This window comes from Fundulus heteroclitus, unplaced genomic scaffold (genome assembly GCF_011125445.2).
Source record: "Fundulus heteroclitus isolate FHET01 unplaced genomic scaffold, MU-UCD_Fhet_4.1 scaffold_112, whole genome shotgun sequence".
NCBI lineage: Eukaryota > Metazoa > Chordata > Actinopteri > Cyprinodontiformes > Fundulidae > Fundulus > Fundulus heteroclitus.
The window spans coordinates 305,476-323,613 of record NW_023396525.1 but is presented as its reverse complement, the minus strand read 5'-3'; the positions used below and the strand labels follow the sequence as shown (position 1 = coordinate 323,613).

The following is an 18,138-nucleotide window of genomic DNA, read 5'->3' as shown; positions in this document are numbered from 1 at the left end:
ACCAGATAAGCCACTGTTTTACACAGCTGCCACTTAGGTGTTGAACCAATGAGCCATTAATAAAATGCATAATCTCACACTATGCTGTGCAGGCGCTATGTCTGAAATGACATGAAGATTTACTCTGGAGGCAAAAGCCTTTAAACTGAAAGTCAAACTGACAGCTTGTCCTACTTTGTGAATAGTTCAGCACATTAAGATCTTTCTTCGTCTGGAAACAAGTGTTTACAACCCTTTATGGGCGCAGCCATGATGAACTCGTTGAACTCACTCAGCTGCCAATACAGCGATCTGATTGGCTGAGCAGCAAAAATTGAATCACGTGACCTCTTGGACCGGAGCGCAACAGTTTAGATTTTTTATCAGCTTTAACTTATTAATGTGCAAGTGAAAACGTGGGAACATTGGTGTTTTGAGATCACTGCTATGTGTAGCAACTTATCCCGGTGGAAAAAAGTTGCCCCCTGACAGTTCATACGAAAAGTCATTCTACAGATTCTGACCCACGGCCTAACTGTACTGAAGAGAAATCTAGGATTATTTTTATTCTCCTCAATTAATGATGAAATATATGCTGCTCTAATTCTGTGAAGGGTCTTTTTATTCAACAGTAGACTGTCTTTCCAGATTAGGTAGGATTCCTCTTGGTGTGTAGAGCGCCATTTTCTCTCCAATTTCCTAACATTGTGCTTCAAGGAACGCAGCTCTGAATTAAACCAGGGAGCCAGCTTACTGTGAATAATCACCTTCTTTTTCAAGGGAGCTACACTGTCTAATGCAGAACGCAATGAGGAAGTCACACCGTTGACAAAGACATCTATTTGTTAATGGGAAGAAACAACATGTCTGCTACCTGCAGGGCATTTCTGCAATACTGAAGATATTAAAAGTGGGACAGACTTTTTAAAGTTTGATACAGCATTATCCAATGAAGATCTACTATAGTGGAACCCTCTTTTGGGGATGGAGAATTCAGTTAGATTAAACTCAAATGTTATTAAAAAATTATCAGATAGGACAGGGTTGTGAGTAAATACTGTTAATTCTTTACAATTAATGCCATATGTCAGCACAAGGTCTAAAGCAGAATTAATTCTGCTTTAGAATTAATTCTAAAGCAGGGGGAATTAATTTATTTAGGGGGCCACATGACAAATCTGAAATGTGCTGGAGGGCCGCACCACTAAAACGAATAATTTTATAATGCTCATTCTGCCTTTTTATGATTCTTTTGGTAATAAGAACTTAAACATATTCTGTAAATATGTATATATATATATATAAAAGTGATAGTGTAAAACAAACACAATCATACTATAAGATTTTGTTTTTTTTAATCTTGTCACAAATGAAAATGACATTATTTTATAACGTGAACCTCTCCACCATGAACAATAAAGTCTTATTGTAAACATGAGCATCTTATCAACATTAGCAAAAATGATTGGAATAATTGTAGTTCAGTTAAGTTTTCAATGAGAAAAGTCCAATCTCTCCTGTGCTTCAACAAGTGCATTGAAATATGGTTCAATGTCTGATACCGCAATGCAGGACAGCTGCAAGGTGGTCATCTGTAATGGAAGACCTGTTTCTGGATTTGTTGAACTTCATCAGTGAAAATGTTTGCTCACACATATATGTAGATCCAAAAAGTACAAGGATCTTTTGAACATGTCTCCTCAGGTGTGGAAAGTTCTCCTCTTTTAGTGAAGAGTAAAACTGAAGCAGTGAGACTGACTTAAAGTGCTCTGCCAAAAGTGTGTCAGCCTGCAGATCAATAAGTTCCATCTGAACATCATTACATGCATCTTCAATACTACAAATGAAGGGAGAAGAAACCATGTTCATCTCACTCTCAACTATTTTGAAGTCTTGGAATGTCCTTGAAAACTCATCGTGCAGTGCATCTAACATGGATGAGTACCTGAGGAGCTGATCTGCTGATGGTGTAGCTTGCTTTAGTGTTGGCATGTGAGTGAGAGTATTATCCCTCAGCTGGCTTGAAAGAAGCTGCAACTTCCTACTGAAAGCCTTGACTGCACTGTTCTTACATTTGAAATACAAAATGTCCCTTGCTTTGCAGTTTCACATTTAGTGCATTCATTTGAGCAGTCACATCTACAGTAAAAGCAAGATCTGCCAACCAGTCTGCCTCTGAGAGCTGGGGGATGTCCTTTCCCTTCCTCTCACAGAACTCCTTAATCTCACCTCTCAGGTCCCAGAAGCCTCTCAGCACATTTCCCAAACTGAGCCACCTCACAGCTGTATGGTAACTAATGTCACGGTGCTCAGTCTCACATTATTCTAAAAGTAAAATAAATTGTCTATGATTAAGAGCTCTTGCTTTTATGAAGTTTACAGTTTTTGTTACAACTTCCACTAAGTGGAAGATGAGCAGCTGGGCGGTGTCCTGTACATCACTGCTCTCTTCCAGAGCCAGGGAGAAGAAGTCAATGCCCTTCACTGTATCCTTTAGTTGTCCCTCCAGGTTTTTTGCGATGTCCTCAACTCTTCGCGTCACAGTGCGGCGCGATAGTGATACGCTCTCAAAAGCGCCCCTTTTGTCCGGGCAAATTATCGCGGATGAGTCCAGTAAACATTCTTTAATGAACTCCCCATTAGAAAAGGGTTTACTCTTCTTTGCTATCTTATGAGAGATAACAAAACTTGTCTTGACCGCAGCAGCTCTAGATGGCAAGCGTTTTCTCAAAAGTGTTTGTTGAGATTGCAGCTTGGCTAGCAAAACTGACGACTCAGTGGCGTGCTCTTTATCAGAAAACTTTTTGTATTTCTCCTCATGCTTGGTCGCGTAGTGACGATTCAGATTGTAATCCTTTAACACAGCAACTTGTGCACCACAAACTAAACATAGGGCTTTACCTTTGACTTCTGTGAACAAATATTTCTCTGTCCAAGCCTTGTTGAATACGCGACCCTCAGAATCAACTTTCCTGTTTTTATGTGTCGACATTTTGACCTGACCTGTCACTGGACAGACTGGGGTAGACAGATAGCAGAATGCACGTGCATGCACGTACGTGCTGCGCGCGCTTGTAAAAAATGCGTCAAGCCCTTTCAACATAAAAGACCGTTGTGTCGCATCCACACTAAAGTAGTTGTTTTTTGGACTGATGGTCCGAGGGCCGGACAGGGACGCCTTGCGGGCCGGATGTGGCCTGCGGGCCATAAAACGCCCAGTTCTGGTCTAAAGTATGAAGCCAAGAGTGCATCGGTTTATGCACATTTTGAGCAAAACCAATTGAATCTAGGATAGTTGTAAAGGCTTCACTAAGGTTATCACATTCCGTGTCAACATGAATGTTAAAATCCCCCACGATAATAACCTTGTCAGTGTTTATCACCAAATCAGATAAGAAGTCTGACAACTGATCCAAAAACTGAGTGTAAGGACATGGTGGATGATACAAAACAACAAACAGAAGAGGTTTTATTGCTATGTAGTTTGGATGAGGGAAACTGAGGGTTAAATGTTCAAAAGAACTGTAGTTATTTATTGGCCTGGGACTAATTAATAAATCAGACTGAAAGATGGTTGCTACTCCTCCTTCTCTTCCTGTAGATCTGGGAATGTGGAAATTCTAATAATTGGAGGGAGTTGACTCATTTATACTAACGTAGTCCTCTTATAGCCAGGTTTCTGTGAGACGAAATAAATCAATCTGATTAACTGAAATTCATTAACTAACAAAGTCTTTGGAGGGAGATACCTCATATTTAATAGACCACATGTAATTGTTTTATTTTTTTGTTTCAAGGTGAGCCATATTGATTTTTATTATTTTTTATGATTTGTTTCTTTTAGATCAGTTTTTGATCTATTCAGTTTTGGCTGTGGGAAAGACACTGTGTCAGTAGGGTAATGGGTGGGTAACAGTACAGAAGCTGCAGAGAGGTGTGTTAAACTACGGCTCTGCTTCCTGGTCTGGACCCTGGGTTGTCAGCATTAGCAACACACAAGCTGTTAGTTTTAGCTGACTTCAGCAGTTTAAAACAATTTAAATAAAAATGCTCATAACAGGGATATATAATGCTATGTTAGCAGAGATTCATATGCTACATTTTCAAAGACTGTTGGTAACTTTATGCTGTTTTTTTCAGGAGGTCTGTGTGCCTATGTGGGCTTTTGTTGATTAAGCCTGCCAGATGTACCAATCCTCCTCACCAGCTGATTTTACAGATCAGCTGTTTAAAATTACTTTGAAGTTCTTCAGTGTGATTTTTAAACAAGTCCCGGAGGCAAAGGAACATAACAGGAAAATAAAGTCTTAGATGCTGGCACACAACTGACAGTCTCATGGAAAATCCAAATGTTTTCTCAGTTGTTGGAAGAACTCGAGCACACCAACGACTCACAGCAACCAATATCTTCACAGAACCTCACTTCAAAAAATGCAAACTAGCTCTTTAACATCTGTTGCCATGTTAAGCTGCATATGAAAAAGGACACTGCACAAAACAGCGGATTGTGAATTATAGTAGGGGTTTTCTTCAGGACATAATTCTGTAAACATATTTATAAAGAAAGTTAATACAAACAAGCATTCACCCTAGGCCAAAACCTTTACTGTGAGACTGTGGTGGATCATCCTCCCACCACCACATCGTGTTAGTATTTTTTTCTTTCTTTATATTATATTACAGTTTATGTTTAAGTTAGTTGTTTCATTTAGACAGGTATTTTCTAATGAGTGCACACTTTAGTTAATGTCTGTCTGAATGGTTTATTTACACTTGTTTTTTGTTTGAGGTGCTGCTGATACAAACCAGCTGGAGGAGGAAACCTGGAGCATACCATTTGTTTTTTGAAAGACTGACGGTGGAGAATTGTTTCAAGTTGTTTTTAATTAGTTAATTTTGTATGTATTGGTTCTTTTGTTATGTCGTGCCTCCCTCATGTGGTAGACTTGGGTTACTCCATCCCAATTAAGCAGCCTTTTGTTCTTTGTTTGTATGTCAGATTTGTTTGTGTTGAGTTAGAATTCAGTTGACCTCAGTTAAATTGGGCCCAAATTTGTTATTTATCCTTTGATTTATTATTACATAAAATCTTTTTTTGTTTACTATTTTTGGAATAATTAAATTTAATTCTTTTCTACTTTGAACATTTTTGTCCTTGTTGAGTCTGGTCCCTCACAGAGACAAATCTATGGTTGCGAGTTCAAAGCATGAGAATGTTTCTGGGAAACTTTTGCAACGCAGTTGCTGCTCCAACCAACGTCTGATTCTTATTATTCCTATTTTACGAAGCCATGAGCACATCTAATTATACACATATAAATGCTGATAAATTAAATGAATTGATTAACTGATACGTCTGTTTGATGCTTTTTGCTGCAGCTACAAGTCGTGCAGTTTGATACCTGCCATCTTACAGTGTGACAGAAAAAAAAAAAAATTCTGTGTTTCCTGTAAGCATTGGGCTGGTATGAATGAGATTCTCAATTGGATGGTGTTAGGTACACATTTCTGCTTGGCATACTGAGTGTAGTTCGCTTACGTATAGGAGAAAATTAGCGTTGACAACCCAGAGCTTTCACTGTTACTAGAAACGTTGCTATAAGTAAATGTCTTCAGCAGCAATGGACACTAATCTTCAGATCACTCTGCTTAAATCAGTCTTAAAGTTTGTTGATACTTTAGGCTTGGGAGTGTTGACTCCTAAAAGCAAGAATTTGATTTTAGACCCTTTTTTTTGTTATGAGATGTTATGCATCTGTTTGCATAGCACTTTTTATCTGGCAAGCAAATTATAGTTATTTCTAGGTAATGTGAGGAAAGTTTAAAGGTAAACTTAAAAAAATCACAAAAAAAAAAAATAATGGCTGTGGCAAATAAAAGCATTCAAAGAGAAACAATAAGCTTCCAAGATCCCCAAAAGACAGAGGAATAGTGTTGTCTTTGAGAAAAGCTGAGCTTTTTTTCCATTATAGATCAAAGGGAGAAAGACTTCTGAGAAGAATTTTTTCTTTTATGCTGTTTAATGAACATATCACTTCAGAAAATGCTCTAAAAATATTTTCAAGGTCTTCATATTAAAGCTGTATCTTCAAGTAATTATAAATTTTACTTTGTGAACTTCACTGTTTAGTTACTATGAGAACAGTCTTCTCTGGTTTCTTGTATATTACAAAGCACATGCTATATATAATGCATGTAAATGGACACTGACTTTCAAGTTATCAATAGTCCTCAAAACACTGATCAGTCTATTGAAGGCCATGCAATATAGTTGCTATAAATATATAAACATGGTAGCATTTTAAAGCTGTATTGTTTCATAAATGTCAATCTGTAACTTGGAGAGTTTCATTTGGACAATTTCCCTGCATCACCCTTTGAATGAAAAAATGTAGTTGTTTAATTTAACCATGACTACATTTCTGAATTGTAAAACTCCATTAGCAATAGACATTTGACCACAATTTATGCTGTAGGTTTTTTTTTTTTAGATCATTAGTAATTTAATGTAGTATAATATCATGCAACTTTCTGGCTAGCAAGCTCTGATGCTCAGTTGTGTTCTGAAGTTTAAAAACTCTAACATAATTTCACTTATTGGGCCCTTTCTGGGGAGAGCAAACTAGTTATAAGATAATCTATGGAAGCAGGTAGATTAACTTAACAGAAAAGGAAAATGATAAAAAAAAGTTTTCCAAGAAATTGAAGGTGATAGTCATCTGCGTTTACACTCTAATTAAGAAGTGGAAAAATAGGGATTCTGTTGAAACCAACTCAAGGTCGGGTAAACTTATTACTTTTCCGGACATACTGTCAGGAAAATAGTTTGGAATGCAGAGAAAAAACACAAAAAACGTCAGCTAAACTACAGAGTTTGGAAAAAAGTACTGCAGTTGTTTCAATATGCACAATAAGGAAGCACTTGGAAAAGAGGCTCAATGTTCAAGTCTCCAAAAGAAAGTCTTTACTGTGCCAATGCCACAAAGGGTTCTGCTGACGATATACCACTCAGCTTAGGGAAAAGCTTCAAAACTTGATAAGACCAAAATGTAACTGTATGGCCAGAAACAAAGTTACATTTGAAAAAGGAGTCCACAAGGCATGCAATGAAAAGTTCAAAATTCCTCCTGTGAACCACAGAGGGGTATTGCTGATCTGTCAGGATGTGTGAGCTACAAGGGCACAGGAAACTATGTCAAAATTGATAGAGAGATGGATGCAGCAAGATAAAATGAATTATTCTCTTAATAATCAGGAAAACCCCAGCCTTTAATTAGAGTTTATTTATTTATTAGTGAACACACTCAATGCTAAGAAATATGTATTTAAAAAACAACATCACTTCATTGGTGACATTTTAGTGATCAGGATGGGAAGGGATGTTAAAACAAATTTTCTAACCTCACCGTCAGTGAACTGCTGTAAAGAGTGGTATCTTGAGGTCAGCAAGTCTCCATAACAACCGAACGCTGTCTACATGCCAGCCAGCAGTTTAAGAGGGATGCCAGAAAAAAAAAAAAAATTCTGTTCTACCATCTGAAACATAAACACTTAGAGTTTAACTGGATGCGTGGGCTTTGGTCAACTGAGACTAAGATTGAGCATTTCAAATATGATAGGTTTGTATTCTTAGTTTCATGCCACCTTAAGATCACTGCTAAATATGGATAGGATCTGTGATCCTGATGCTGCTGACCTGTTCCTCTTCTGAAGGCCCTGGGAACGTTGTTGGAGTCCGTGGAATCACAAGGCATCAGGGTTGTAATTGAGTCTTCCAAAGGGATCATGATTCAAAAACCTATTGCCATCAAGTGCTCTCTGCTCTCCAGATCACCTTACAGCTGTTCTATATCTACATCTGGAGACTAAGAGAGGACCCATGACTCTGGACCATCTAGATTTTCCTACATAGATCACAGCTGTTCTTTATCATGTTCATGTTCTGCCCTTTACACGCCCAGATTCAGCCCTAAATGGTCAATGCAAAGCACCTCATGAATGTTGATGGGGCTTAAAAATGAGTCAGCTGATCGTTGTTTTTTGCATCGATGAAATGGCAACCATGGAGAAAAAGCAAAGAAACTGTGAAAAAAGGTGTAGCCACTTTCTCCTACAGGTTATGGTAAAATACAATGCTTGGAATCTCCTTAGACCATTGCTGGCAATGCTGGCGTATTGGCCAGTCATCATCATTGGCCAGGACATATTAAACCCCTGGAACTGTTTCCTTCTAATTATCCCATCTGCAAAGTCATCAGGCAGTGCCAATGCATTCACTGCGCATCATTACGCACGTGTATTTGACTGCTAAGTAATTACCTCACACCATGTCACAATAATCTGTTCATTTGTGGTACAGGTCACCCTGGTGATCGTCAGGGAGAGGAGTGTGATTGTAGAAAACCCAGATAAAATGTTGTGTGGACTTCTATTCATGAATTAAGTTGGCTTATGGGCATTTTTTATTTATTTGAAAGATCCTTATGTATAGTTGTGGCTGACCAGCACAAGCATGAATAACATTGCGGTTTTGAGTGCTTTTGATGAAGTTGATTTATGATTAAAGTATGAAATAGAGTGAAATTGAGCGTCTGAGAGGAATCTTCATGCAGTTTGGCTGCAATTCACCACTTTACTATCTGCGTCACCAATTTTCCCTATCTCCAAAACGAGTGTACACATGGGTCAGAGTTGGACCGCACAATTTCCCATCAAAATATTTGTTTATAGATCCCAACTTTTGTGTGAAAAGTGATATAAGCACATTCCAGGCCCTGTTTTGTGAGTACAGAAGCTTTATAAATGAGACCCCCAGTTGTTTGCTGTGGAAAAGCAGAGACACATAAAAATTGCAGATCAACAGGTATCGAGGACCAAACCTGCTCTAGAGAGGTGGTACAAAAAGGAACAGCAAAACGTAAATTATTGTGATGTTGGAAAAGGGGCGTTATAGAATGCATGTATATCTGTTAAATTTTGTACGGGAATCGTGATTTTGTTAAAAGTAGGAAACGTACTATTTTTTACAAAAATCTTGTGAATGTATATATATATATATATATATATATATATATATATATATATATATATATATATATACTTTAGGATAAAGCCTAACTTGGCTTGTCCTAGACTTTTAATGCTGCAGCCTAGTTATAAGACCTTTTCCTTTTTTTGCTCTACACAGGAAAGCCTGTTTCAGTGGAATTGAGCTGTGGTGCTGGACCCAGCCATGTAGTTCTGGAGCTAGGTACCCCCCTTTTGCTGGACTGCAACCTGGGGTCCAGCGACACTCCTTTCAATGTCACCTGGTTCAAGGATGGCCAGCTTCTACCACAGCTGCCAGGAGATCCCCTGCAGCATTTGACCAATGGATCCCTCCTGCTGTTCTCCACTTCTACAGACAGCCATCCTCTGCAGAATGTAGAGGGTGCTTACAGCTGTGTGAGCGCCAGCGCCATCGGAGCCCTGACCAGTCGGACTGTGAACGTACAACTTGCAAGTAGGTGTTACACAATTCACAGAACATCCTGCTTTCGTTAGACAGTTGTAATTGAGCTGATCTAAGGCTGGGGCTCAGAACTGTATGTAGATAGGCATTGTGCAAAGAGATCTAAATGCAAGTGTCTGTTGGCTCTATTCAGGCATTAAACATGCATTTCAGCTATGTTTGGTAGCTGGACTGATAATACAACATACAACTATTTTTTTTCTTGAAACAAGAATTGAATGAACAAGTTTGAATTTACCGTGGAGTTTCAGTCATCCACACAGGCTCAAGTATTTACAAACGCATCCCCTGATATGCCTAAATTGCCCCTTTTGTAGCTAGTAATCAAAAAGTTTCTGATTGATTCCTAGCTGGATATTTGACCTATTTTCTTATCAGAAATAGCAAAGTTCGTTTAAATTGACCAGTTTCCTGACATGGTCTCTGAGATTAGGGCCATTGTAGAACCTTTTTTGTCCCTTTCATCCATTTGAAAGAGTTTTGATGAGTGATTGAAATTTTTGCCTTTGTACAACCCAAATGTATGTATCACTGTATACACTGTATATTCACTGTATATACCTCATGCACCTTTTCCTCTCTTTGGCACATTCTTTTGATTATTGAGCTGATGTGACATGTGCATTTCTCCACTGTGAGATCCATAAAGTCTATCTTATCTTATCTTATCTTATCAAAAATAATGGCTCACATGAACCATTGAAAGTCCTAGTTTACCATGATGTTCATGTAGATAATGATTGTTTGTAAAATTCTAACTCAAACATATAAGGAAGCATATTTTCTGGATACAAGATCACAACATTTTGGATTCTGAATCCTTAACAGCAAATCACACCATTATAATCCTGTTTGTATATTAAATGAGTGGAACCAATGGAACAATCTGCACAAGGTATACAAGTCTACACTCATTTTCCCCCAAAACTCTTTCTGCTTGTCCGTCCAGGCCATCCAGCTGGTCCGGTCCTGAAATGTTTTTTTTTTGTTTGTTTGTTGTTGTTTTTTTCAACCTGATATTGATGTCAAAAATCACAGCGGTGACTTGAATTGATGTGACTTTAAGACAGGAAGAGAGACACTGTTAGATAAGGCAGTACTTCTCTTTCTCTTTGCCAGAAGATGCAAAACAGAAACATAAGGAGTTATTCTCTTTATAATGTCATTAGGGTTCTAACAGTTATACTAGCCTGCAAGTTAGAAGTACAAGCATTTGCCATGATTAACAGTCTGTCACGTTGCAGCTGTTTTGAGGAGGGCATTCAGGATGTTCTTGCACACGATGAGTCAGAACTGAAGAAAAAAAAGTTTCCTATCAACATGTAACCCCCAAAGAAAACAACCCAAGCTGGAGAATCACATTGTTTAGGTGAAAATTTAACACATCATTTGCACACATCTAGCACCAATTGTTTTATAAAGCTTTTTGTGGTACCAGTGGCTTTAATTCATGAGTGGCTACTCACAGTAAGTCCCTTGGCATTCCAGCTTGCACCATTGATAAATTACGATTTTTCTAAAGACACTTTTAAACTGAGTTATGTAAAGTTTTTCATTCAACGATAACATTTAATAAATGGCAACCTTAAAATATAGAAAATGATTCTTTTGATAGGAAGTAATTTTGAAATCTCCATTTATTCATCAAAACAGTCACATTCAATAAATTAGAATATTATTGAAAAGTTCATTCATTTAAGTAGCTTAACTCAAACAAATTATATAGATACATTACAACACAGACTAATGTTTTCATGCCTTCATAGCTGTGAATTATGATGATTATCTTCTTACGGCTAATGAAAACACAACATTTAGTATTAAAATATTACATCAGACCATTAAAAAACATTTTAATACAGAAATGTGGGCTTAATGGAACCCGCTTCAAGGTTTTTAATATCAAATGCATTATCTAATTTACTGAATATGATTGTGTAAAACTAAGTTGTAATGCAATTAAAGAACAGACAAAAAAGTTAGAAGTTAAAGTATTTAACTCCCTATTAATTACTAATCAAAACAATACTGGCCAAGTTCTTTCTCTGACCTTTTGACTCGTGCATCAATAATAACTTGTCTTCTGCAGCTGGACGCTTGTTCTCCCCTAGGGAGTCAATTGTTGGGCATAACAAAAACAGGGTTTTTATTAAGTTTTCTTTTTATACCATTTGGATGATGATTGAATTTGTTTTTAACCCCACAGGTTGACTTAAAGCTGTGTAATTTTTCAGTTATAAGCTGAAAGATAATGATATGAAGCAAAAGGGGACAGAATTGAGTTTTTGTCTGAGTAAAGAGATGCCTTTCTCTCAAACTCCTCAGTGCTGGTCTTTATTTAGTCTTTAGCTTTGTGTAAGATGAGACACCATCCACTGTGGATGCCCCGTCTTTTGTCAGCTTCTGCATGCTTATTTATGAGGATCTTTTCTGTGAGGAACAATAAGGACTAAAGTACTAAAAGGGGAGGGGGAGGGCGGGTAGATTAAATGCTGTGAGGGGTGAAAATGGCAAAGGAGAGTTGGGAAAGCGATAGCTCCTCGCACAAAGTGCTTTGCAAAAGTATTCACATCCCTTGTCAGATGGGTTGAAGAGTGTCTGTAAAGAGAAAGACTTGCCATTCCATTGTACATTTCTGACTATATTTAGAGTTGGTTTCCTGCTGGAAGGTGGATATCTACCCTAGTCTCAAGTTTTGAACAATTTATACAACTATTGCCAAAATATCTTAAAGACCTTCTAACCCTACCAGAGCCTTACTTCATCAGCATGTAATATCTGAAGAAATGTCCCTAAAGGAGGCGGTGCCCAGCAGGCCAGGGAACGTACGGTGGGTGAAAGGCTAAGCGTTGTCTGGGCTAAATAAACTAACTGAATGCTAAGCTAATAAACCATTAACCTGAAAATTGATAAAAAGCTCACTATTTCAACTTGCTAAGGAGTCATGTATGAGTTGGAGACGCTTTTATACCCCACAGCAGCAGAAGAACTGGTTGACGTCACAATATCTTTTGCGCCAACACCAATACTGAGTTAAAATTCGAATGCAGTGCACTCGTTAAACCCGAGGAGGGTGCCACACAGGCGGTTTAAGACACAAAATAAGAATATCAACAAATGTGCAGTAAATTATCAAAGCAATGTCTGGGACATGTAGGGCGCACTATAAGACACCATGTATAAGGTTTATTAGCAATTAAAAAAGAAGAAAAGAAGTCATTTTACGGGTTAGTTGTTCTGTAAAGAAATGTTTGAAAATGATAAGCAGCGCAAAATGTGTGGTTTAATGGGATGTGAATACTTTTGAAAGCAATGTAAGCAATGTTTTTTAGTTTGTATGTGATAAAGTCTCAGTGTAGAGTTTTTGTCTTTAATCCGCGCTTTAAGTGAGCACAACAGATGTGAGAAAGGCTCGAGCCTAACTGCCTCAATGTCAGCTCCTGAGTAGACATCCTCATTTCCCACAGTGTCTTCACTTGAAGGAATGAGAGTGATGAGAAAATGTAGCAAAGATCACATCTGTGAAAACACATTAGGAAAGCCACCTGCTCTGGTTTTGCAGGCGTAGTGTATGTATGAATCATGTGCTTGTCCCTGAAAGGCTTAGAAACAGACAAGGACTTTCTCCCCTATTTAAATACAGTTTCTGGGAGGGATGGGTTCATTTTATTTTGTCTTTCAGTCTGTGGCTCTTTTGCTAGAGAAAAACAACAAATACAGCAGACAGCATGTTCTCAGAAGGGAAAATAATAAACGACAGCAGGTATAGTGTGTTTGTTGATCATGAACTAAATAACTTTTCCACAGTAATTATGAGACAGCTTTGGAGACTCACAGTCTATTCTTTTAGATTGTCTGAAGATTTCTGACATATTGTGTCATATAATTATAAACCAATATGGCTTGTTTTTTTTTTTTTTTTTTTTAAACTCACACCTGTTTGCCAAAACACAGGTGAAAGAAAATACACGTTTGAACGGACCAGAACAGTTGGACGTAAAAACCCTTTTTGGACATGGTGAAAAGCTTCCTTTTGGCAGCACTGAAGGGTTTTCCTGCTCGCGTGTAGAAACTGACTGAGCTGCACATGCTCTGACTGCAGTAGCTTTTACAAATAGCTGTCGAGGCTGGAGGTATGCTTGATGAGCTTTCACAATCTCAGCCTTAGAGCCGGGTAGCAAAAAGGTCACGGGTGGAATTATCTGCTTGCACAAGGGGAGGGGAAAAACGCTGCAATCTGATAGCTGAGAGGCCGAAGTGTGGGGCACAGAAAGAGGGACAGACAAAGACAGGGAAGAGCAGAGGGAAAGTCAAGACAGATGAGAAAAAGGGGGGGAGATTTGGCTTCTGTTTTTTTTTTAAATTACATGGATTAACAGTTGAAATTACAAATTGCCTGAAAATCCTATCATAAAATATAAAAACTCTGTTGCTAGGAAACATTTGGACATCTTTTTTAACTCTTGTGCCTTGGAACGTCACCCCTAGCTGTGATCACTACAAAGAAATGCATCATGGGTGCCATCACATCATCAGAGCTGTGTAAGCTTTTAAACAAGTGGGTGATTATGAGGGTTCAGGTTGGATCTGCTGTGGAATTTCATCCCCAGTTCAGAGATCCTAAAAAACTAACACAGCTATACTTTGAAAGAACCGAGGTGGAATCTCTGCCAGTTACTATTGTCCTATCACAGCATGGGCAAAGGGCTTTTTTGAACCCCCCTCCCCCCTCTCTCTTTTCATTGACATTTGTGCTGTGCACTCTTGCTTATCTGCTGTCATTCACCCTCATTGTGCACACACTGTTAGAGATGAGATACCCAAAACGATCCACCGTTGCAAACACAACGAGTCTATCTGCAGGCATCAATGCAGACCGAATACTGTAAAGCAAAAAGTAGCTTTACCCAAAAGCTCTGCTGTTCACACGCTCGCCCACACTCCAATAGTCTGGCATCATGTCAGGCGTTGGCACACGTCATGCGGAACTCTGGGATTTAGGGTATCACAAAGAATAATGTGCGGAAGTCACACGGGTTAATCATCAACGCCTCCTCTGATGCTTGCAGCTCAGCCTCTTTCAGAAATGAATCAGATCCTTTCTGCTACTTTTACCACCTTTCGCAGTCTTCATGTGCTCCAGCAGAATCTTCTCTCTGTGCATTAAAGCACAGGTGGGCAGTTAGTTGTTATTACCACCAGTTTGTGTGAGATTCTCATGTGGATAGCCTTGAGTAATAATTCCATGTTTACTATATTTACAAAACAGCTTTAAGATAATTTTTTTGACTTGACCTTAAAACAGAAAAGCTACAATGATTCTTACTGTTGCACATTTAAGAGAAAAGGTTTGGTATTACAGTTATAGTGATCCTAAGGGACAGAGGATTGAGACCAATTTTTCCTGGTCTTGGATTTGGTCTCGGAATGTGATGCAATTCATGTTTCTCTTGCATGTTTACAGCACCAAGCTAGATTACGGCATTTGATCCTTAAAGTTAAAACATTGCGTTGTCAATCTCCTTGCAGTCCATATTTTGTGACGCAAACACCTGCAATCTGACATCATTAAAATGTCCACAAATTTTAAGCTTTGCTTTGCTTTGTACGAACATGAAGAGTATAAAATAAAGGGAATGAAAAAAACACAGCTCAAGATGGGCTTTTTACGTCATATGGCATAGACATTTTTGTCTATGCCAAATGACGTAATTGGGAATTCCTCCTTTGTAATGCAAGTTGTGTGCCTGACAAGTAGAGTAGGATAGAATATTAATGTTAACAATATGTGCAGGATTTGTTTTGCAGCAGCAGTAATATTTTTTAAGGACAATGATTTGCTATTATTCAACTGACCAAAATAAAGAACATTGTAGCAAACCATGTTCTGCTCTAAAAATAAATAGTCCAGTTATTACTCATTACATGGGTGGCAGTTCCCCTGAATCAAAACTCCTTGTCTGTATGTGTTTGAGACAATTTTATTTTTTAAACCCCAAAGTGTTTGTCACATTGGAAGGCTTGTAGAATGAGGACATTCATAAAAGGATACTTCTACGGCAAGTTACATTATGTCAAAGTCAGTGTTTTGCTTTTTTTAATATGAATTGCCTCAATAACTCTACCATAGAAATATATGGTCTATATTTATTGTTAAAAATTTTGCCTCATTTAGCAAGTTTTGGGCTATTCTAATATTATATAGGAGTTTAAACCACTGGAACAATATGAAAGACATTTTCTGTGTTTTCCTTTATAAACCATAGCTTTTTAAAACCTTAGTATTCCTTAATACCAGTAACCAACCCCTGACTAGCTAAAATATAGGCTGAAATTGCATCAACACACAGCTTGATCTCTAATGTATTTTGCTTTACTTTATTTAAAAAATGAAATAAAAAGCTTAGGGGGTTGAACTGTGATGCATGAATACAGTGATCCCTTCCTTTTTGGTTGGTTAGAGATATTATCTCTATCAAAGAAGCAGCAGAACATCTATCTTTTCTGCTGTCTGTCACAGGAATTCAAGCAAGATTTACCAGATTAGTTTATGTGTTGTGTGTCAAAATAAGCTTAATTAATTATCAGCCTGTTTGTGTAATAAAAATAACCAGAACCAGCAGGTCAGGCCACAAAATCAAAACCAAAGGGGGGGAAAAAATCAGAAATTGAAATCGACCTTTGAGGTCAGATCAGCACATTTCCGACACAAAACATCAGCCTCACTTCACTGTGGACAGTTTATGTGTGTAGCTGAATGCTGTTGACATCACAGTTGCACAAATGTGGTCTGGATTAGTTCTGCAGTTGTGTTCACACAGAAAATCTGTTACCGAAATCTGAAAGAATGTCTGAGAATCTTGTGAACGCATCGCTCATTTGGCGGGTCTCACTGTGTGTTCTCACATTTCATTTAACATTATCTAACATAATGTTGGTTTCGGTGTTTCACAGTCGGCTATGTGGTTAGTATAACTGGAACTATTATCTGCCCCAGTCTCATTTATGGTTTTCAGTTTTCTATTTCCTTGGTACTTTTTTAAAACCCCTCGGTTTGCCTCCTCATGCGTGTTTTGTGCTTTCTCTCCTTTGATCCACTCCCATACTTTACTTCTCGTTCGGGACTAAAGCTGAAGTGGTGGTGACACTTTTTAGCTTACTTTGGTCTTTCTTCTTACCTTTATTTGCATGTAGGGGTAAGAGGTCAGAGGCTCACTGACATTACTCACTGCTGCCCTCTGGTGTTTAAGATTACTACACATGTTTTTAAATTTGACTTTAAACCATGATGATAAGAAATAAAACTGCACTTTGAAAGATCTGAAGTGACATAGAAATTACAGTATTGGTTGATGGCATAACCAAGTAACCAGTCAGAAACTTTTCAAACACATTGCAATTTTAAACCAAAATAAAAATATTCTACTAAAGTGAACAGTACTGTGGACCAAGTTAGATCCTGGCTTGGTGTTTCACCTCTTGTCCATGGGTCATGTTACATGTCTGCCCCTGAGAAGAGTTCTTCTTTGACAGCTAACCTGCTAATTTTGCTTTTATCTCCATAGGTCTGTCAAAGTTTTATCAGGAGCCATCACCACAAACAGTGACCACTGGGGTATCCTGCTCGCTTCGAGTGCCAGATTGAGGGAGTACCCACACCTGTCATACATGGCAAAAGGATAAAGTAACTATTGCTGATGAAACGAGGTAATTTGTGTGTTAAGATAAAGTATGTTTAATATTCTCAGATGCTGTTATTGAAATGTGATATGCATAATGGCGTGCAAAAAACTCCACTCAGCTAAGCACTGGGCAATTGTAAAAGAAAACATGTTAAAGGCTGTGAAAGACCTTAGGCAGGGGTAGAGACTCACCTGCCAGCAAGATATCAATAAATATCAAGCCAAAGTTGCAACACTGTTTAAGTTCATGTTTTAGAATGGTCCAGTCAAAGTCTAAACCTGAATCCAATTGAGAATTTGTGGCAAAACTTGAAAATAGTTTTGTATAGACTATCCATCCAATGTGACAGATGTTGAGCTATTTTACACATTCAAATTAGCAGTGAATTTAGTCTCTGGATGTGTAAAACTAGCAGAAACAAACCTCTAAAGACTTGCAGCTGTAATTCTAGTGAAATACGGTTCTACAAAGTTGAACACAAATGTAAGTGCACATTTTCAAGATTTTTGATTTTAGAAAGTTAAAACAGTGTATGTTCCTTCAGCTCTAAAACTTTACTTTGTGTGGGTCTATTACATCAATATCCCGAGAAAAAAATACATTATTAGTGGAAATGGGGCATAGTTCAAAGGTCATGATTGTTTTGCATAGCACTGTACCTTATTCTGTTGCCACTAATAGGGATCGAAAGTTGCAGACCACATCCACTGATCTGTGCAGATACACCAATCCACATTGCTAAAAACAATATTACCCTGTGATGGGTGTAGTGTGACAACTATTACCCAGGTCCTTGCCTGTACATTCTTTATGCATGTCACTGCCGGCAATGATGTTACCATCACTAGACAAACACCTGAACGTTCTTGATGACTGTCTGCGCCTATTGAACAGACATGTTTAATAACACATCAGAGCAGAGGCGAAGAAGGGGGTTTATTTGTGTTTTGATGTCCGATGGCTCA

At 38.1% G+C, this 18,138-nt stretch overlaps 1 protein-coding gene across 1 annotated transcript in view; it reads left to right on the top strand.

The window, feature by feature from the left end:
* Window positions 1–17,135, top strand: part of LOC118558234 (immunoglobulin superfamily DCC subclass member 4-like) — a 42,097-nt gene extending 24,962 nt beyond the window's left edge. The window contains exons 2-3 of the mRNA XM_036128721.1: window positions 9,167–9,481; window positions 17,056–17,135. Of these exons, the coding sequence (XP_035984614.1) occupies window positions 9,167–9,481; window positions 17,056–17,135 (395 nt within the window). The remainder of the gene's footprint in view (window positions 1–9,166; window positions 9,482–17,055) is intronic.
* The last annotated feature ends 1,003 nt before the right edge of the window (window positions 17,136–18,138 follow it).